Below are 21,886 nucleotides of genomic sequence, written 5' to 3'. Positions count from 1 at the left end.
TTACATAACCAGATTACACGTCAGTTGTATAACAGGTGGAAAACACGTGACGCCAAGAGGTACTTCAAAGGTCATGACCGCAAACAAGGGGATTTGAACAATTTGAATCTCCAAGCAGATGTTAGGGTGGAGCATAACGTTTTCTGAACTGTCAAGCTTCTCTGACAGCCAATTACCCCCCACCCCCCGTTATAAACTGTCAGAGATGCTGGACAGTTGAGAAAATGTTATGATCTAACCGCTACAACATCTTCCGGTGTTTTTTTTTCCTGCGAACTAGGACAGGTTAAGTTTATCTGTTGACGTGCAACGCGTGGCAAAACGAGAGACTCAAACCACATAATCACAAAGCAGATACGTCGATGAAGGTTAGACATCAAGGCAACAGTTACTCAAGCAACTGGATAAAATTTGGAAAAGATCAGACGTTTCAGACAGCATCCGCTGTCTTTCGTTAGTGAATAAATTCCCTATCTCATTGCATGGACCTAGCCTGGAATCCATCCTATTTAGCTTTCGGCCGCTACCCAAGCTCCGCTGCCTGGCCAGGCAGCGGAGCTTGGGTAGCGCAGCGGAGCTAGGGTAGCGGCCGGAAGCTAAATAGGATGAGGCAGCGGAGCTTGGGTAGCGCAGCGGAGCTAGGGTAGCGGCCGGAAGCTAAATAGGATGAGGCAGCGGAGCTTGGGTAGCGCAGCGGAGCTAGGGTAGCGGCCGGAAGCTAAATAGGATGAGGCAGCGGAGCTTGGGTAGCGCAGCGGAGCTAGGGTAGCGGCCGGAAGCTAAATAGGATGGATTCCAGGCTAGCATGGACCAGCCGCACGTTGGCGGCCTCGCTGCGTTCTAAATTGGAATTGTGTTACCCTTGACTTTATAATGGGAATATCATGCAAAACGTACAAGTATGACTAAAAAGACAACAAACCCCATGCTAGTCTGTGTTACAAATTGTCTCGGTGCCAGGGGCTAATTCGGTAATTGTAATCTCTGTCAAACTAACTACGCTGGCTAGAGAGAATTTGCCGCCGGAGTTTGGCCGCCATTGGTTACCCTGGCCTTCCTGTAGACTGACGATCGCCCTATTTTTTGTCGAATTCTACAGTCCATAACCCCCATAGACAGGCCTGGTGGATGCCGATATATAAAGTGGTCTATGAAAACTTTTTTTCTTCGCAACTACCCCCTACTTTTGAAATGGTAGAGCCCTTGCGCAACTTGCGTCACCGGCTGAGAAAGGTCACCCCAGGTCGCTCACGTACACCGTTATTTGCACTACACGGCGCTCACGCCCAGCCCTGAAGCGAGTCATCGCAGTGAGTTTCTGACTCCAAATCTACATCTACAGAACGCCGGGAAGTCAGTCAAGTTCAGGTGCGTGTTAGTTAGGTATGACGTCACAAATGGGCCGATACTGTGACGTCACCACGGGGACAATTATGAGAAAAAAGTCTGTGATGGTACGGTGACGCCGAATAGTATGATTCGGCAAAAAGGGGAATAATTCATGGCTAGTTACGTTAAATTCATAAACTATCTTCTTTGACCACTCCGAAACGTTTTTCTACCTATTCTATGCCCTTTCTGTCTCTCCTGGCCTTCTCTTGACGGACATTATCACACGAAGGCAAACAGTAGGTAGGTGAAAGGGTCATGGTCTCATTCCTCCTGGTTAAGGAGTTGCCTGGCAACTAGAGGGTTCACGGCACCTGGCTAGTGGCCATGCTGGAAACTGATATATGGTTGACAGTTGCAGTTTTTGATAGTCTTAGCCGGTTACCCTAGCCGATGGCCTTCGCGGTTAATTGATACACCGTAGGCGTAACTAATTGTATTATTTCATATGCCGTAGAGATTTCGTTTCTGTCTTAAATTTCGCCATTAATTTACGTTGCCCAGAAAACATCCGGCCCAAAGAATTCTTCCCTTGTACAATTCCGGCGCATTTATGGCCTGCAATGAAAAGATAAGGGCTTTCGTACACCAACACTAGGTACAATCAAGGTCCTTGCCGGTACAACAGGCTGTTCTGTACTCGGTGTGAAGTCAGATTAAGAAATCAACTGGTGACGAGACTTCTAACGCCTCAACGCACAATTAAAAGAGTTGTCCGCTCAGATTTCTCCCTGTCTCATGGACGGACAGACAGACAGACAGATAGACAGACAGACAGACAAACAGACAGACAGACAGACAGACAGACAGAGACAGACAGAAAGACAGGGACAGAGAGAGAGAGACAGAGACAGAGAGAGACTGAAAGGCAGAGAGAGAGACAGAGAGTGACAGAGAGAAGGAGAGAGACAACGACAGAAATATGAAGACAGAAAGACAAACAGAGAAATAGTTATGGACATAACTTGAGACAGGTAACGTTAGGCAGAGAGCGACAAAAACCACCCAAGGCCTGCTATATGTATAAGCTAACACTAGCTTTCCCTACTACGACTCTAGCTCGACGGTACCTCTGCACTAGTCATGGAAGAGACGGTAAAGGATCCCGAGACACATCTGGCCGCCTCGACGTCTGGGCTGGCGCTAGAGGAAGCCAGAAAAACAGTAAGTACGACAATAGTACTAGTGTATGGTGGTGACAGCCCTATGACCCCTGTGTTCTAACACCCCTGTGTTTCGACGCCCCTATGTTTCGATAGCCTGGTATCCAAACCTATCATAGCTCCCGAGTCTCCTCTATCATGTCTATACTTGCTCTTTAGTCTTAACACCCTATTCATGTTCACATGCCCCCAACGTGTTTCTTTGTGGTTCGTCCCGTGAATATCAAGATTTCCGGTTGAACATTACATTGTAGCACCCACAATGACTATGTGAATACTGGTTGGGCAGTTCTTATATATATATATAACAACATGTTATGCAACATCATGACGGAAGCAACAACATGACAGCCTTGTAAGAGCCGCGTTCACAAGAAAATGTCGTGCGATTTTCGAATTCAGCAAGGCTGTGAGAGAACTACCCATCGACAAGGATCTAAGACAGCCTTTTCTACCACAAGACGACTACATGTTGTGCGATACACCCACGTCTGTCGTACGAATCATCCTGCTTTGCTATCGTAAGCCTGTCGTGTAACGTATGTACGTAACTGGGGCTTGAGATTGCGTTCGCTCAAACCACGGTTTATAGCCAACAGGTGGTAACGTAACTAGTAAGACATCGTGAGACCTGGCCTCACTAGATGATCACAAAAACGTCTTCAAAAAATCGGCACTCGAAGGTCCTTACTGAGACATCAGCAAGAACAGACAACCTTAGACCGGAGCAGAGATGGACAAGACATAAGGAAGGAGGACAATAAGACACTAGTTCTAAGACATGGATGCGACAAGGGAGGATACCAAGGTAACCAAACGGCAAGGTTGGAGAACCCAAGCACCCATAGGCCCTGCTGAAAACCGCGTGATAACAACAGAATCAGAGGATATCAACAAACATCGCGCAACAGATGGGGCAGTACAAAAGGTAAGATTTTAAATCTTGAATTGGTACTCAAAATGTCGAGCTCGCGAGGTTAGAAATAAGGGACACTGCATGGTACGCTTCGCGTTTTTTCCTATTGGTGTCCATTTTGGTTCATGTATCATCTTTCACAGCTAAAAGCTACAGATATTTCGCTTCCCCTACTAAATACCCTGGGGGAAAGATGGGGGAAGGGACCTCTTCATCTGGCAAAAGCAAATCAATCTTGCCAGTGAACCGCGACTATGCCTGAATTTAGAATTTTTGGGTTTGGTACAACTACTTCTTGTATCTTGCAGTTGCAACAGGTACATGGCAACATCAAGGTTGCGTAACCTGAGTGCATCCATTAACAGATTCCGCAAATGCACGTAGCACCGTTCGCACAACGCTACACCCCCGCAACCTCAGTTTATACAGGCTGGTGTAGCTACCCTCCTCGTAAAACCGCCGTTAAGTCAACAATACGCAGATAAGGAACGCGTAAACAATGGCACACAAAAAAGGACCAGGGTAGTAACACCTTCATTGCCGTATCGTCTGGCACAGGTGTGTTTGTTTATTTTTTTTTACACCTGGTATGGAAGTCGAGTAACCGAACTGTACTGACTGAGCAAATTGAGCACGAAAAGTTTGGAAACATGATTTTGGTTAATCATATCTGCGTTGGTACTTTATCAATTTTATTGCATTGTACATCATTGGAAGAACCATTTACAATGGCACCATATTTGCTATGATCGTACATCATGGGTTGAGCACCAAGGCTAGCTGCTTATGTGCGAGAGCCGAAAATGTAACTCGGTAACTGCTAAATAACTGCGCTTGGTTGAAAACATCCTTACTGGTTCGAGCAATGTCTGTCCGTCTTGTTACCACCGGGAAGGAGGTTCACCTGGTGGTGTATGTGTGTTGGCACCTTTAAGTCATGATCCTTTTGATTGAAGTTTGGATCTTAGTATGTGGGTAGTTATTGGGTCCCGAAGAAACACGGCGATGGAGGGTCCTAGCGGTATTTTCAAGTACCGCAGCGTTACGTGGCGGTACCCCCTTTCTGAAAGTAGTCCATAGACAGCTGATCTGCCCCGTAAGGTCAATGGGCTGAATTTGAGACACCCTGGTGGCTTAGAAATTGTTGATAATAAACTGTAATAGCGCTGGTTATAGCGCATGATAAGACTAGGGCTATGGCATTAAGAAATTCACAAAAACTCTAGCTATTTCTCTAGGTATAAGGTCTCGGAACTCTTGTTTGTCTTGCAATTGACGGGAGGCCGAACCGTCCTGACCTGCTCCGGTAAACACCATGTCTTGGTCCACACTCACAAATTCAGGTCAAGTAAACCTACCGGTACACTGGTTCGATTCCTGGCTTTGGGTTAGAGCTCATGTCCTTGGAAAAATACAGGAAAGTCCTGCTGCAGTCCGCCACGAGGAAACCATCAACCTTGACCTTCGCGTTCACAACCCACAAACCAAATATCATCGCAATGCATCCAGAGGTTCCGATATTGCACCGGATACGCGCACACACACCCAGACAAACAGACCAAAAACTATACCTCCATTCTTCATGGACGAGGTAACAGTCGCGAGTCATGGCGATCTGTCACCAGCTAGCATTGATATTGCCGGCCCATCGTGGCGATCCCCGGTGGTACCAGAGGCGAGGCAGGACCTGTGGGTATGGCTGTGCGGGATGGTCGCCATATTGGTTCTTTACATTCCACCAACATAGCGGCGGTGGCTTTAGTGTGACAACTATGTTTTCAACATTATGAACGTTTCCCACCAGGCCCATCGTGGCGATGTCCGGTGGTACCAGAGGCAGGGCCTGTTGGTCTGGCTGTACGGGATAGTCACCATCTTGGATCTATACATTCCACCAACATGGCGGCCATAGCTAATGCAAACAGACGTTACATATCAAGCTCTATTTCCTTTCAGTCCCATCGTGGCGATGTCCGGTGGTACCAGAGGCAGGACCTGTTGGTCTGGCTGTACGGAATGGTCGCCATCTTGGATCTATACATTCCACCAACATGGCGGCCAAAGCTAATACAAACAGACGTTACATATCAAGCTCTTTTCATTTCAGTCCCATCGTGGCGATGTCCGGTGGTACCAGAGACAGGACCTGTTGGTCTGGCTGTACGGGATGGTTTTCATCGGCGGTCTGATAGGAGCCATCTTCGGACTGGGCAGCTACAGGTGGGTGGGTATTTGACTGACTCGTAAATCTGAGTGTTATTAGTCGGGGAATTGTTTTGTTTCATTTTCTGGAAAAGTCAAAGTGGCTGATTTTTCTTGCTAGCCTGGGTGCCATCCGATGACTACCGGGGATCCTACACTCGCTACCCTGAAAAAAATCGATGTTTTCAGGGTAGCAAGAAGTACTAATAATCGGATGGCACCCAGGTTAGATTTTTCAGATGATTTTTTTCTCACAGCTCTTGACAACTTTTCCCTTTGCAGAGGTTGGTACGCACCTAGCGGACTTGCCTATAACGACACCAACACGACTCGCGAGCGGTTCCTACCGGAGCCGTACGAGCCCGAAGAGGGCGTCAAGGGAAGAGACGGTACCGATCCATGTAAGTGAAGAGGTTACTATCATATCATTGTCCTTTCCAAATCCCTTTTCCACCACGCTGAGTTGAACAAAATTAGGAAAATTCAAACACGGGCAAACCTGTCCATAGTGACTACTCAAAGGACTTTAGAAAAATTTCACAGTAAACTTTGAGGTCACCTATACAGACAGGATTAGATCATTTTCCCCATTGACACAAGTTCTTAAAAGTACTTGTGTCAATGAGAAAAAAATGATCTAAAGGACCACCAAAAAGTGGTCACCATGATTGGCCAGGTGGTCCTTATTTGTTTATTCATTTGTTATGGGTAGGTTATCTCTTGTACACGCTGCACGAAATGGCCTCGTATCCCGGTGTATACGTACAGGGATTCCTCCGGAAATATTCCATATCCCGATGCGGATTTAGCGTATCCGTTAATTATATCGCTAAACTAAATCCGCACCGGGATATGGAATATTTCCGGAGGAATCCCTGTACGTATACGCCGGGATACGAGGCCATTTCGTGCAGTGACAGTTTTGACAGTATTGGGAACATGGTATGTTCCTTAGCTAGCATGCATAATTTCTTCTAACATAGTATAGCTGTGTTTTGCCATCTGGTTTCATTTTGGGATCGAACAATGATTGGCATCCGATCATCATCAGTACAAAAATGTAAGCCTCACACTGAAGAAAAAAAATTGAATTTGATACAATACATTTTTCGGGATGATTGCTTATCTATGCATGGAACTGTTTTGCAAAAATGGCGACATTTCATTTGTACTGATTCTTTCTAATTGTTTATTCTTCGCGTTTTGATGTTATTGTAAATTTGCGCCCCCTAGCGGCTCGCTGGTACTTTTGGAAGCTCCGCCCAGAATTGGTGACACCATGGACGCGTATGTTTGTGTGGGCCTGTTACACGGTCCATCAGCTGGTGGCCTGGTGGCTCCTGTACCTGGCACAGGTGAACAAACAGGTGAGCTAACACATACAGGTGAGATAACCCTACCCTTACAGGTGAGATAACTGTCCATCAGCTGCTGGCCTGGTTGCCACATTTACAGTTGAGCTTGCCCTTAAATAAAAGGAAAGGAAAGGAAAAGAACTTAACAACTTTGTATTCAAGTTTTGTGACATGTTTTCTAGATTTGGTAATAATGCAGAAGCGATTGCTCTAAGTTTAGCACATAATATTACGATTACAGCGTATTGTTACTCAAATGCGCCATCTTTTTTCCATTTTAGGCAGAGAAGGGCAACAAGTACTCAACCAAACTAAACAAATACAACTGGGCAGCTGTGGCCGTGCACACCTTCTTCCACCTGCTGCACCTGGCGCAGACGCACCTGACGTATGATGCAACGGCACAGGTGAGAAAGGACATCTTATGTAGCCCGTTTGTTTAGACGTGACGTCACAAATTAAAGATCTAAATTCCGCCGCTGCTAGGGATGTCCCTTTAGCTCAAGCCTCAACGGGTAGCGGCCTCACATTTGAGCCCATGGTTCCAATGAGTTACTAAATGAAAAACCCCGGTTCAATCAGAGTAACCAGAGAGGACCTTGTCACCATTTATACGAGTTTTATTCGTCCGACCTGTGAATACGCAGTACCGGTCTGGCAACCTGGTATAACGCTGTCCCAGAGATTTCAACTGGAGAGGATACAACGTAGAGCAGTCAGAACTATCCTAGGGACCCACTATGACTATACAAACTACTCGGATGCTTGCCACACACTGGGTCTCACGACGTTGCAGCAAAGACGCGACTACCTCTGTGAATCTTTCGCCAGAAAGCTACTTCACTCTACCACCTTCTGCGACTGGCTCCCGCCAACCCGACAAGAAGTCAGCGGCAGGAATACGCGCAATAGTCAACAGTTGAACACTATTAAAACCAGAACAGCACGCTATAGAAATAGCCCGATACCATACATGGTATCATTACTAAATAAGAGACCCGTGACAGCAACATGCTGTCAATAACAACGAAAAGTACCAGTACCTGAGTGTTATTTTATTTTACTGCATAGATTAAGCACCGATGCGGTTTCTGTAATGTAATTGTATTGTATCTGAAACATGTCCTGTTTATGCATCTATATTGTTAATACAATGTACCCGTATATATCATCGTATTGTATAAAAACATATTTTCACTACACCTATCTTAATGTTCTGAAAACCTTGTATATAAGTTAAGGCAATTGTGAATAATTTTATGAAGCTAAAAAGTAGTCCCAGTTCAATTCAGTGCACACGTCGCGTGCACTGCGAAACTGTGATACTTTTTTGATGATATGAAATAAACCAAATTTAACCAATCATCAATCATGGGACAGGGTTGGGGCAACATCTCGGTTGGGGCTACACCCCTCTTTCGGAAGGGACGTTAAATTGCAATTGGGGGTGCCTCGAGCACGTTAAATGGAAAAAGCTGGTAACCCATCCCTGCAAAAATATACCCTCCTGCTCAAACAGCAAGAGAACTTGCTGACATATGTGCCACTGGGGAAACTTGCTACCAACAGCACTACAAGGGTCTGAACGAACGAACGAATTCGACCGCTGCCATGCCCGTTAGGTAAACAAGTCTAGGATGGTGCCTCGTCTTTTGGAACACACCAAAAATGACATTATGAATTAGTGCTTAACTAATTGTTCTTTAACTTTTTAAACTATTTTTTCTCAGGATGTGTCGATAGGCAGTTCTCAGGGCTCAGTTATCGTGGCGCTGCTGTTCGTTATGGCGATCGAGTTCCGAGACAGGGGAGTATTCTTCGGCTGGCCGTCTGTGACAAGCACAGGTAAGAGCAGTCAAAGAAGAAAATGTAGAACAAAGAAAACACGTGGACTGATTAACCAACCATGTATCAAGCATGGTTTCCTGAGAATCCTAACATAAAGCCGGCGGCGCCCAATACTAGTAAGGGTGACCTGGTGTGCTTGACTGAACAGCGAGCCCTAGCGAAGCACAGCATTGTTCTACTAGCCACTTGAAAAAGCACCATGCTTCACCTCAGTTGAGAATGACAAAAGAAGTTTCAGCGGTCTCTATGTCCTTCTTCGAGATAAATGACTCCCTACATTAGAAACGTCATTTCACAGTCATGTGACTTCAGTAATGCTCGAGTCAAATGTGTCTTGAAGCCTGTACCGTCCCCGGACTTCTAACGCAAACCGTTAAAACTATCGAGTACGATTTTTTGTGTGCCACAAATTACTTAGTATAGAATCATTACATTTACATTTAGGTATTTGCGAATGTTTATCATTGGGTAATGGTTGGTTTGGCAGAAGTTGAGGGATTTAAACTCGTTTGGTGCCGCACTCTTCACACTGCAGCAGCGACACCTAGCTGCAGTCCCGGAAGTAGAACCAGTCAGTATTGCGCCGAGGAAGGTGACAGACGGTCACCAAAACATCGGCTTGGTAGAATATTGTGTACAAACAACTTTGTTAACCTTATGGGAAAATTTGTTTGAAGCATTTTATTTCTGCGTACTTTGTTTGAACCAAAGACAGGGCCGGGACAGCCATGAGGTCCTGGTCACGTGAGTCGGTGCGCCTGGTCCGCAAGTACCACGGTTACGTCATCATGTGGGCGGCGGTCTACACCTGCTGGTATCATCCAATGGAAAACACGCTAGGTCACGTGATGGGGTTCTTCCACACCTGGATTCTGATGCTGCAGGGAAGTCTCGTTTATACAGACCTGCATCTCAACAGGTGAGTTCATCTTTAAGCATTTGCCCCACATTCGCGATCGACCGAGAATGATCTTCCTGTTAGAGACATTTGAAATCATCATGACAACCAATGAAACATCGATCTCCTGGCCATGTAGAGACACCAAATAAGGTATTTGTACTCACGTGACTATGACCGTGCGTAAACATTGTCTGTCATGCTGTCTGGTTAAATTTGAAAGCTACCTGAGGAGAAGTTCTGTAATATATAAAAAAACAAAAACATTCCGTTTCTTCGTTGCTTGTACTGTCTGCCTAACTCCTTTAAGTTATGTCACGCTTGTATGATACAAATACCTAAAAGTGTCATGTGTTTGCACCTAGTCGATGCTTCGTTTGCAATTTAATAGTAATCGATGCTTTGTTTGCAATTAGCCGGTACTCTGTTTGTAACAAGCTGCCGGACTTGGATTTGCAATGAGGTTATCTTTATCGTTACACCGCCAGATACTGGCGTTTCTCGCTGGAAGTTTGGGTGACTCTGCACGGCGGTCTGGTGGCCTGGCAGACCGGCGGACTGGAACAGATGGGGACCAGGCTGTGGCCCATGTTCGCTTTCGGATTCGCCGCGCTCGTCGTGGTGACACAGGTGTGTTTCAATTAGATCTCCATCGTTAATAACCAGAACAAAAGCTACTCGATTGCTAGTAAGTAGAGTCCGTGTACAATACGTAAACATGTGCACACATACACTCGCGCGCGTGCACAAACACATACACAAACATTAAGGTACTTGTAGTCAGAAAGACATACAACACACACACGCATACACACACAAAGACAGGCAGGCACATACACAAACACGCACACACGCACACACAGGCAGCAGATACACACATACATGCAGACAGACAGATAGACTGACAGACACAGTCATACAGACACAGCCATACAGACGGACATTTAGAGAAACAGCGCCTGTAGTCAACTAAATCTAAGCCACGTACTCCTGACCATTTGGATAACTTGACCTAAAACTGTTTTTGTTATGTTTACAGCTGTTCGGCCTGCCCTTCTGGAAGCACCTGCCTACCTGGCCACGTGTCATCCCAGCTGCAGCGTTCCTTGCCGTCATCCTCTACTGCTACAGCTGGATCCCGGATAAAAACGGGAACCCCTGGACCCGACTGTGGGAACCAATCGTCATCCCTATCAACAACTGGGGCTTCGCCTTGGTCATTTGCGTCCTTGTGACCTTTGGCCTTTACGTAGAACGAAAATTGACCAATGGCAGCAGCCCAAACAACATCCTGAGTACGTTCGGTCGAGTTGCTTATGGTTGCGGATTTTTGTTGATGTACTTGATTATAGTTGTCATTGCATGGGCTATCCAGTACTATGATTTCCAGATTTCTGGACCCTCCCAGATGATAGTACACGAGGCAATATGGATCGTGTTTGTCGTTGTAGCTGGTTTCTTTGTGAGAAGGGTAGTTGAAGCTAAAGCTGAGAAGGTTAGTGTTGAACCGAAGGAAAAGCACGAAATTCCTGGGAAGGGGGTTACGGGAAACTACGGTTCGATTCCAATGTCATTGGACGACGGAAAGGTCAAGGAGTCGATTTTGTCATGAGCTGAGATTTGAAACAAGACTAGTAACGAAAAAAGACATTGCCATGGCGACGGTTGTTGTTGTTTTCATTTTTTGGACAGTTTCCTGCCGTCTAACATTCCAAACATTCCTATGGACTAAAAATTCCTGTGGACACATTCCGGCACAATTCCTAGAATTCTCGCAGATCTAGACTGCACACAATACTGTACCATTAGGCTTGCCCCTGAGGCGTCGCCAAAAAAACTTAACAAATGTAACACCCGCAACTAGCAGCACATGCAAGTTTCCTTTACTGTTTCTATAACAAAATATGATAAGCTGTAATAAGTTAAGTTCAATCATAAACATTTTATGCACTCTTCCCGTATACAAAGATTTTACCTACAAGCTTTCGATCATGATCAGTCCTCTGATCTTTCTCAGCTTGTAATGGCCCAAAGCCTGTGTCACATGACCTGACCGAAAATGTGACGTCAGCAACGGGTCAAAGGTGCCCGCAAACGGTATCGGCCCCTGTCTCGGGATGGTTGATTGCTTCTGCTGATGTATAAGTCAAGTTCAGATTTACTTTTGAATCTAGAATAGGCTTGAAGATAAGTGTAGTATTTTCAATGCTCGGGGTTTCTTTTGACTGTTTGAGTTGTGCAAGTTCAGTTAATCTTGTATGTGTGTAAATCTTTTAAGTTTTAACACTTAATCTTTTAGCACTTAATCAATATGAGTATATGAGTTGTACATATTATGTGATATCTGATACTTTCTTGTACTTGTTGAGGTGTCCTTATGATATCTTGATAATTCTTGATCTTGATGTTTTGATAATTCTGTCAATGGAAATCGTAGATAAGAAACATCTTTCTAATTCAAGTCGACAAATTATCAATGAATAGCGACATCGGGCAAATAACGTTATGTGCAAAACCTGGTAAATCTATAAAACTGTCTCGTAAAATATTTTGTTGTTTTTATTAAATAAATTCCAGCACATCCATTGTATACATATAATAGATAGATTGACATTTATGAATATATATCACACAAATATGCGTGGACCACAATGATGTTACACGATAGGGTCACTTTCAACTTACATGAAACACAAGCATTCGTCATGGGGAAATTATTATGGTTATTCCATTTCTATATGAACTATATAATTCTATATACATGATAGGTAGGTGCTTACACAAGATAAACTGTACAGTCCAAACTATGTAACAATGTGATATATGTAGAAACGTGAGTATGCATATATTTCGATAAATAGATGGAGAATAGACAAACAATAAAACGTCAAGTAGGACAATTAATCAAACATAGCATTCAACGTACGTCAACCTATATAACGGTTACATACATATACATACATGGCACACGATGACTTAACATCCTACGGCCATTTCAATGGATTACGATTAAAAGTCTTACGTGACAAATTTCTAAATACATTATTCAGGGTCATTTTCTCGTTCAAGGTTTGGGAATCAAAGTTATCTATATCACTTTAAAGAGGACTCCTTCAGTTGCATCTGCCCATGTTCCAGTTCTATCACGCTCACTTGGAATGTTCCCGGAACTCCCTTTCCAGGAATCTCGCTCGGCACATCTGGACTCACCCTCCCACTCTCATTCGGGCCGGCTTCCACCACTCTTTTCACGAAGAAGGCGGATATAACAGAGAACACGATAAACGGGGGCACGTGTGCAAACATCATCGCAGGTCCAGGAATCGGAGCATCAAAATACTCAAGAGCCCACGAAAGCACTACAATAACGACATACATGAATGATGATGTAAAGAGATACCCTCCCTTCCCTAACTGACTCAAACTAGGCACTGCTTTCCCATTGGTTACTTTACGTTCGATGAAAAGGCCAAAGGTCACAAGGCCACATATGACCAGTGGGAAAAGGTACTGGTTGAGCGGGATGAGGAAGGGTTCCGATAGGCGGGTCCATGGCCGCCCGTTCTCATCAGGTATCCAACTGTAGCAGTAGAGGATCACGCCGAGGTAGAGCAGGGCAGGGATGCCACGTGACCAGGTCGGCAGGTGCTTCCAGAAGGGTAGACCAAACAACTGTAGGGAATATTGGATAAAGTTGATAAGTCGATAAAGTATGGGGTAAAGTTGATAAGTTCACAAAGTTTGAGATAACGTTGATGATAATGGAAGCTACCCGCCAACTAAAACAAATCATGACCTTAGCATTAGTTTTTTTTATGCAATAACTTAGAAAGCCGCTAGAAGGCCCCCATAGTCGAACTTGTCCCTTGATGTGCCAACAGCTGACATCATATACCAGATATCATATCCATGCATGACTTTTTTGATTTAAGCACAGACAAGCAAACATGGGAACACACATGCAAACGGCACATAATAAGATCCAAGCTGGTGTGATCTGTCGTGTTAAGTATAACAACGTGGATTCGGCCTTTGACAAGAAAAAAACGTTAAGAAGCTAATAAAATTCTGATGACATTGAAATCAAAGGTTGGGGTGGACAGCCGTCAGAAAGTCCGGCCAGTGAGAAAACGATTTTCCACCCTCATCATCTGCTTGGAGGTTTATGAAGTCGTACCTGAGTCAACACAATGAGCGTCGTGAACCCGAAAGTGAACATCGGCCACAGCTTGGTCCCCATCTGCTCGGGCCCGCCGGTCTGCCAGGCCACCAGACCGCCGTGCAGAGTCACCCAAACCTCCAGCATGAAACGCCAATATCTGAAAATTGTGGAAAAGTATTTTAAACTAAGATTACATTTTAATCCTCACGCTTTCTTTTCGGCAACATGATGCTTGCTTGTCGACGGGGGACGTTACAAACTTCATAACACTTTCTTTGCGGGGTATTGAAGTTAAGTTTCCGCGTAAAAGGCGAGAGGGTCAGTTTGCATTAGGAGGTCGAGGGGAAAGTTCAAAAATTGACCATGACCTTTGGGATCATCTACGCTTATAGCTAGCTTAAACAAACAAACAAACAAAAACAGTTACCATATCATTCCTATAGCTAGCACTTCTTACTGCCCAAGCCTTAAACGTTGGGTGCTAACACTTGTAAGTTTCTTGGTCTAAAATGCTGCCGTGCTTTTTTTCATTTTGAAGACTAATGACGTACCTGTTGAGATGCAGGTCTGTGTAGAAGAGACTTCCCTGCAGCATCAGAATCCAGGTGTGAAAGAACCCCATCACGTGACCCATCGTGTTTTCCATTGGATGATACCAGAAGGTGTACACCGCCGCCCACATGATGAGGTAACCGTGGTACTTGCGGATGAGGTTCACCGACTCACGTGACTTGGACCTCATAGCCTTTCCGACTTTATCTATAGATAACAGAATGAAAGACGATAGATCTGTATCAGTCATCCTCTCAACAATTGTATGTCCAATGATAATACCTATTTACCGTCTCAATCTAAACCATTGTTGACAAACCCCGCAGCTTTTTGTATATCAAGCAGCGGCCCTGCCGTAATTGTCTGCGATCCGTCCTTCTCGCTTCGTTAGCACGGGCCAGTCGTTAACCAATGGCTACCGTTGTTGTAGGAAAGGTTACCATCCAATCACATTGCCTTTTGTCCGTAAGAGGCGGCATGATTGGCTGGTGACGACCTGTCAGAGGCTAAAGCTGCAGCAACGACGGGTCGCAGGCCGGTACGCCAGGGTCGTTGCTCATGAGAAAATTGTGTAAGAGGGCAAGTACGTTCTGGCAAGAAGGAAAATGAAAACTTTCGTCCTCTTTTCATTAATACTGACGTCATGCTCTCGTAATACCACGTGTCAGAGGAGAGTATATCACCTTTCCAGAAGAAGGTAGAAGCGCGTAAACAAAACTTATTTTTTTAACAGTCATTGTTTTAATAACTGAAACGTGAAACTGTCGGACTTGTGACAAACAAGGAAGACTTATATGATTAGTGTACAATTGGGCAGAACAGCAGTGACCGCTATTTTCACAAGATTGTTGAAATACTTTACCTGTGCTTTTGAAAGACGGCCAGCCGAAGAACACACCCCTGTCTCGGAACTCTATGATCATAACGAACAGCAGCGCCACGATAACCGAGCCCTGTGAGCTGCCTATGGTCACGTCCTGAGAAAAAAGTAGGAAAAACATACATAAATTAACGTACGAACGAATGAATTAGTTGTGATAACAACATGCATAAAATGACATAAACCCTTCGGGGGGGATTTTAAGGCTGGAACACATCATGCATCTACAACTTGTCTTAAGAAGCGAGAAGAAATTGAACCTGTACATAGCAGTATTTATTAGTCTTTAGATGTAGTAGGGATATCACGTTTATCACTGTAATTATACCACTGCTTTATCAACATGACCTGTACTTCGCTTGTAAGAGCAGAAACGTACAATATATGGCTTTCTTTCATTCATTAATTCATTAAACGTCTTATTTAGATTCTCCATTTCCAAATTGTTTGAGACGTTATTATATGGACATATCGGCACCAGTACTTGCTACAAAACGTTAACTTCCTAGTTTAGATTTATAAATTGGATTTTAAGCTAAAAGGTTTTGTTAAGTATTTCCCTCACCTGTGCGGTAGCGTCGTACGTCACGTGAGTCTGCGCCAGGTGCAGCAGGTGGAAGAAGGTGTGCACGGCCACAGCTGCCCAGTTGTACTTACTCAGCCTGGTAGAGTACTTCTTGCCCTTTTGAGCCTGTAGCAAAAATTTGACAGGATACAGTGATGGCTTTGTTTACCTGCATGTCACCTAATTCCGACGTGGCCAGTCTATTCTATTTTGGGGTGGAAAGTTTTTGACGTTGTCGTCTTCGAATGCAGGGTTATAAAAGCTATTCAGTCAGTGTCCTGAATACGTTTTTCTGTCAAGTTTGCATTTTGGTTTTACTGATGTTGCATCTAGCATATATCCCCAAATACACCGTTTAAAAAAAATCCAGGATATATATTACCCCGTGGATTTAGATGAAGTAGCGTTATCTTTAGATTACTAAATGCCGCCTTTGTCAAGATTTGGAGTTAAGCTGTGGGGGTTAAGACTAGCTCATCTGTTTTTTTCACCTGTGCCAGGTACAGGGCCCAGCAGCTGATGGACGGTGTAGGGTCATCTCACCTGTAAGTGTTAGCTCACCTGTTTGTTCACCTGTGCCATGTACAGGAGCCACCAGGCCAGCAGCTGGTGGACGGTGTAGGGTTATCTCACCTGTAAGTGTTAGCTCACCTGTTTGTTCACCTGTGCCATGTACAGGAGCCACCAGGCCAGCAGCTGATGGACGGTGTAGGGTTATCTCACCTGTAAGTGTTTACTCACCTGTTTGTTCACCTGTGCCAGGTACAGGAGCCACCAGGCCAGCAGCTGATGGACGGTGTAACAGGCCCACACAAACGTTTGGGTCCACGGAGTCACCAGTTCCGGGCGGAGCTTCCAAAAGTACCATCGACCCGCTAAAGGAACAACAGAAAACATGGATATACTCAGGATCTGTAGTTATTGGATCGTCGCTAGAGCGCATGAAGAAATTTCAATTTTTTCTTTTCCTCTTTCATTTCATTTTATTTTATTTCATTTCTCTCCACTTAGATGCACCGAACAGCTGTATTTAGATATAGCAAAGGCAGTTTTTCGTGAACATCACTTTTGTCTCAGTGTTGTAGAAATCTAAACCTTCAATAACAGTCAAACCTGCCTAAGAAGACCACTCAGTGGACCGATAAGATCTGCTCTATTGTTAGTTAAAAGTTAAAATCCTCCCACACCATAATTGATGTATAGGGCGGTGCCCATCTCCGTTTCATAGCCCTGGGGCCACACTGTGGTGCAATCACTGTAGCAGGGGGCTAGTCCACTGGCAGTGGAGTGTGTTTAACTTCCATACTGTTTCATAAGTATGTACCATTTTTATAAAGTCTTTGGTATGACTCAATGCGCCTCTTGTCCAGAGGTGCCCTACCTGGGGCTAGAACCCCAGTCCTTCTGGTCCAAGTAATTTGAACCAGATGTGGCAGAGTAGCAAAGGCGCAGACCACTACACCACAGGGACACCCCCTCTGCTCTATTGTGACAGGTAGTAAATATAGGCAATAATCTTAATGCTTGTATCATTGGGAAAAATATCAAAGGGACCACCAAAACGTGGTCACATTGGTCATGTAGCCCTTAATATGTATGTAAAGATGGTCACTGGTACAGGTTTGACTGTACATCAATGGCTAGGTGGTCACTTTACAGAGGTGGTCACTAGTACAGGTTTGACTGTACATTTGTAAGGACATACAAAATGTCACGTGGAAAACGGTGGCCACACTTTGAAATCAGGAAAGAAAGACTTACATGAGCCTGGATGCTGTCGTCCCTTCACGCCCGGTTCTAGTATGTACGGCTCGGGTAGAAACCGCTCTCTGGTCGTGTTGGTGACGTTATACGCGAAACCAACGGGAGCGTACCAACCCCTAAAGGTACGGGTGGAAGACATGGGTGTTAAAGGAGCATTCTACCCCAGAAGCGGGTAGGTGGTTTCGAACCCGGGACTTCTCGGTTCTGGGCCAAACACTCTACCGATTGCGCCACACGATGCCGCAAGTGTGATTAAAGACAAAAATTCCACTAAGATACCGTGTTTTACGGTAGTGTCTGATAATATTTTAATCCCTAAAACTCCTTGAGAACTGGTATAACTATAGCACCAACCTGTAGCTGCCCAGTCCGAAGATGGCTCCTATCAGGCCGCCGATGAAAACCATCCCGTACAGCCAGACCAACAGGTCCTGTCTCTGGTACCACTGGACATCGACACGATGGGACTGAAATGAAATAGAGGTTGATAGGTAACGTCTGTTTGCATTAGCTATGGCCGCAATGTTGGTGGAATGCATAGAACCAAAATGGCGACCATCCCGTTCAGCTAGACCAATAGGCTATGTCTCTGGTACCACCGGGGATCGCTACGATGGGTCTGGGGGGAAATAGAGTTGATATCTATAGTGTGTGTGCACGTACATAGAAATACACATACAAATGTAGCAATAGAATACCTTTATTTTGCTGTTATGATGCGAGATTCCACGAATGTCACCGGTCTTTTCAGAATTTAAAACGTCATTTCCGTCTAAATCTGTTCTTTGCGAAGCATGTAGCCATCAATTGCAAGTGCACAGTCATCCTAATATTGCGTGTCAGAAAATCAAGGCAGGTAGATTATAGTTTACCATTTCTTATCCAACAACTGCTTGGAGATTGCATGTTACCGGTGATGCTCCACAACTCATGCAAATAACCAAAACAAATGTTTCTGCTTCGTGTTACGTTTGCTGAAACTTCAGGTGTCCATTTGTCATTCTGTCCTCTTTCTTCTTTGTCAATTTGCTTTCCGTAAACCTCAATAAGACGAATTTGTTAATTTTTTTTTCATTTTCTGCTGCCATCAAAATATGTCCTTTGCGCAGCATGTAGTCATAAATTTAAAAAAATACATAATATAGGATTATGTCATTGTAGATTCCAAATGCATATCCACCCTACTATTGCGTGTCCGAAAATCAAGGCAGCTAGATTAGGTTACGATTTCGCACCCAACATCTGCTTAGAGATTGCATAACAGGTGAGTGACGTCACGGAGTGTGCTACCGGCCATGCTCCACAACCTAAACCAATGACCAAAACAAATGTTTCTGCAGGAATTTGCTAATACACCAGGTGTCTATTTGCCATCCATCCCTCTTTCTTCTTCTTCCGTCAATTTGCTTAATTCGCAAATCTATATACTGCAAGTATGCCAGGTCCATTTCGTCCATTTTTCGCTTTCTTCTGCCAACAAAATCTGTCCTTTGTAATAACATTACTGTTTGCAAGGCATGTACTCATCACCTCTAAGTGCACAACCCCCTTATTTTGCATGGCTACCAGATTTCCTACCCAACATCTGCTTGGAGATTGCATAACAGGTGGGTGACGTCACGGAGTGTGCTACCGGCCATGCTCCGCAACCTAAACCAATGACCAAAACAAATGTTTCTGCAGGAATTTGCTAATACACCAGGTGTCTATTTGCCATCCATCCCTCTTTCTTCTTCTTCCGTCAATTTGCTTAATTCGCAAATCTATATACTGCAAGTATGCCAGGTCCATTTCGTCCATTTTTCGTTTTCTTCTGCCAACAAAATCTGTCCTTTGTAATAACATTACTGTTCGCAAGGCATGTACTCATCACCTCTAAGTGCACAACCCCCTTATTTTGCATGGCTACCAGATTTCCTACCCAACATCTGCTTGGAGATTGCATAACAGGTGGGTGACGTCACGGGGCGTGTTACCGACCATGCGCCACAACTCATGCAAATGACCAAAACAAATGTTTCAGCATGAATTGCTGACACACCAAGTGTCTATTTGTCATCCTCCCCTCTTTCTTCTTCCGTCAATTTGCATTCGTAAACCTATAAACGACGAATGTGACTGGTCGTCAACAATTTCGTCCATTTGTCGTTTTCTGAAAACGAAAAATGGACTTTTCTTCTGCCAACAAAATGTGTCATTTTCGCAGCATGTTGTCATAAATTCTAAATGCACAACCACTCTAATATTGCGTGTCAGGAAAACAAGACAGTCGGATTAGGTTACGATTTCCAACCCAACATCTGCTTGGAGATTGCATAACAGTCTCGTGACGTCATAGGTTGTTTAATGTGTCATGCTCCACAATATATTTCAAGCAAATGACCAAAACAAATGTTTAGGCACGAATTTCTCACATGGACCTGACACGTGAAACATTCCAACTATTCTTTAAATTCTTTCGTACAGGTTGAAATGAACCATTGACATTGTTTTAGAAAGCTGGGTTGTTGCCTTCAAGAACGAACATTATTTAGTGTCCTCGCTTAAAGGACGTCCGATCGGCCGTTTTGTCTTTGTCTCAAACTTAAGTGTTCCTTGGCGCCTGGAGGTTTGAAAAGACGGATCCTTTAACCTTTTTGTAAGAAGAAAAACATCAACATTGTCCGAATCAACTCACGAAGGTTGAAAACATTGGACGTGATAAGGGACACATGGATCGATGATGTTTTGAGATACGTTAAAAATGTATTAGCCTTCCTGTACACCCGTCTGTGAAACATTTTTGACGTTTTAGCGTCCTTCTACACAACAAGTGGCAGCAAACACGTACATCAACAATATTTAAATCCATTCATGAAAGTTGAAAAGAATTGACCAGGTGAGCTAAACGCGTCTATTGAAGAAACCGGCCTGTTCACTACAATTTCGCTCCTTTTGTTGTTACGCAGGTGAGGCTTTCACACTTAACACACCTGATCTGGGAGTGCGTGTCTGGCCGCGTGACCTTCCCAAACTGACCCTTTTACAAACACGTATCCTTCCGACGAAACAAATGCCCCAAACACTGCCTCTTTCTTAAAACAAGCTTAAGGAAATGAGTTTGGGACGTGGACACCCTAAATCTGTTGATTCGATTGATACATGTAAGTCGCCTGTCTGGCATTCTGATCGGATCGGAATGTAAGTGTTAATGTGATTGTCCTTGGCGATTCAAAACACGTTTAAGCCCAGACTCTGACCTGTTTTCAAACATATAGACTCCGACGAAGACAATCTTGTTCTTGAAATAAGGAAATGAGCTTTGGACTTAAATCTGCTGATACGATTAATACATGTAAATCACTTGTCTGGCATTACAATTAATTAGTGTTTAAATGATGATTAATACCAGCAATGTGTTCAACCACGTTGCGATTCAAAACATTCGATCACATTTTATGTCAGCTTGTGAGAAACTTAATGCTGTTAACGTTTTCCCTTTCAACAATCATGTCTTGTACATGCATATTCAGTATACACAGGAATAAGGTGATAAGCTTATTTGTGATCACAAAATCCCTCAACGCAATCCCCCAATCAGCTTATGCGTCGAGAAAATAACGGCCCAGCGGTGTCGACAATCAAGAAACAACTACCACAACACTTACCGGGTGTGTTTCTTCTTCAGGAGGCGGCCTTCCGTCTTTAACAACAAGACCAAGAGTTGAAGAAGTCATCTGGGCTTTGGGTTCTTCTATAGCTGCGTCCATGACTAGTGTAGTGTGCTACGGAACTGCTGAAGTAGGTTGTGCGTGACACGGGGTTCTTCGTAATGTATGCACCTCATTCATGGTCTAAAGATTGTAGGTGGGTCTGCATGGGAGTTCCGGCAACGCCTTACGGAAGGGGCGACAACGCTTACGCCAAGGCTAAATGAAAAATATAAAAGAATATATCCATACGCAACATTTCTAGTTACACTCCCACGTAAGGTTAGATTAGCTGCGGGCGAATTGCGTAGAATTTTAGCGACTGATTACGCGGAGAAAGACATGTAGCGATAGACCCCATCGTAGTCCTCTGCTCAGAAAGAACTAAGCGTTCCGTGTCAGTGAACAACAAAGGCAACAGGAGCGGCCCAACTACCAGCGCAAAGGGGTGAATGCGATGATAAGAAATATTTTCACCTGAACAATAGTAAAAACTAATGGTG

General features: G+C 44.3%; 2 protein-coding genes across 2 annotated transcripts; one reads left to right on the top strand and one right to left on the bottom strand.

Annotated features, from left to right (window-relative positions):
- The first annotated feature begins 1,235 nt into the window (after window positions 1-1,235).
- Window positions 1,236-11,544, top strand: LOC136445752 (uncharacterized). The gene is made up of 10 exons (XM_066443888.1): window positions 1,236-1,368; window positions 2,449-2,553; window positions 5,576-5,688; window positions 5,953-6,071; window positions 6,904-7,037; window positions 7,307-7,432; window positions 8,756-8,870; window positions 9,585-9,792; window positions 10,260-10,401; window positions 10,811-11,544. Exons 2-10 carry the CDS (start codon window positions 2,473-2,475, stop codon window positions 11,381-11,383), a joined length of 1,611 nt encoding a protein of 536 aa, XP_066299985.1. The 5' UTR covers window positions 1,236-1,368; window positions 2,449-2,472; the 3' UTR covers window positions 11,384-11,544.
- A 768-nt stretch (window positions 11,545-12,312) lies between these two features.
- LOC136445526 (uncharacterized) lies at window positions 12,313-21,584 on the bottom strand. The gene is made up of 9 exons (XM_066443580.1): window positions 21,342-21,584; window positions 18,049-18,161; window positions 17,692-17,810; window positions 16,672-16,805; window positions 15,931-16,056; window positions 15,348-15,462; window positions 14,485-14,692; window positions 13,949-14,090; window positions 12,313-13,443 (listed from the first exon to the last, which is right to left on the bottom strand). The coding sequence occupies exons 1-9, from the start codon at window positions 21,441-21,443 to the stop codon at window positions 12,865-12,867; spliced, it is 1,638 nt and encodes a 545-aa protein (XP_066299677.1). The 5' UTR covers window positions 21,444-21,584; the 3' UTR covers window positions 12,313-12,864.
- Between the last annotated feature and the right edge of the window lie 302 nt (window positions 21,585-21,886).

This window comes from Branchiostoma lanceolatum, chromosome 12, assembly GCF_035083965.1.
Source record: "Branchiostoma lanceolatum isolate klBraLanc5 chromosome 12, klBraLanc5.hap2, whole genome shotgun sequence".
In the NCBI taxonomy this organism is placed as follows: domain Eukaryota; kingdom Metazoa; phylum Chordata; class Leptocardii; order Amphioxiformes; family Branchiostomatidae; genus Branchiostoma; species Branchiostoma lanceolatum.
Note: the sequence above shows the minus strand (reverse complement) of the source record. Positions and strands in the feature narration are given on the sequence as shown.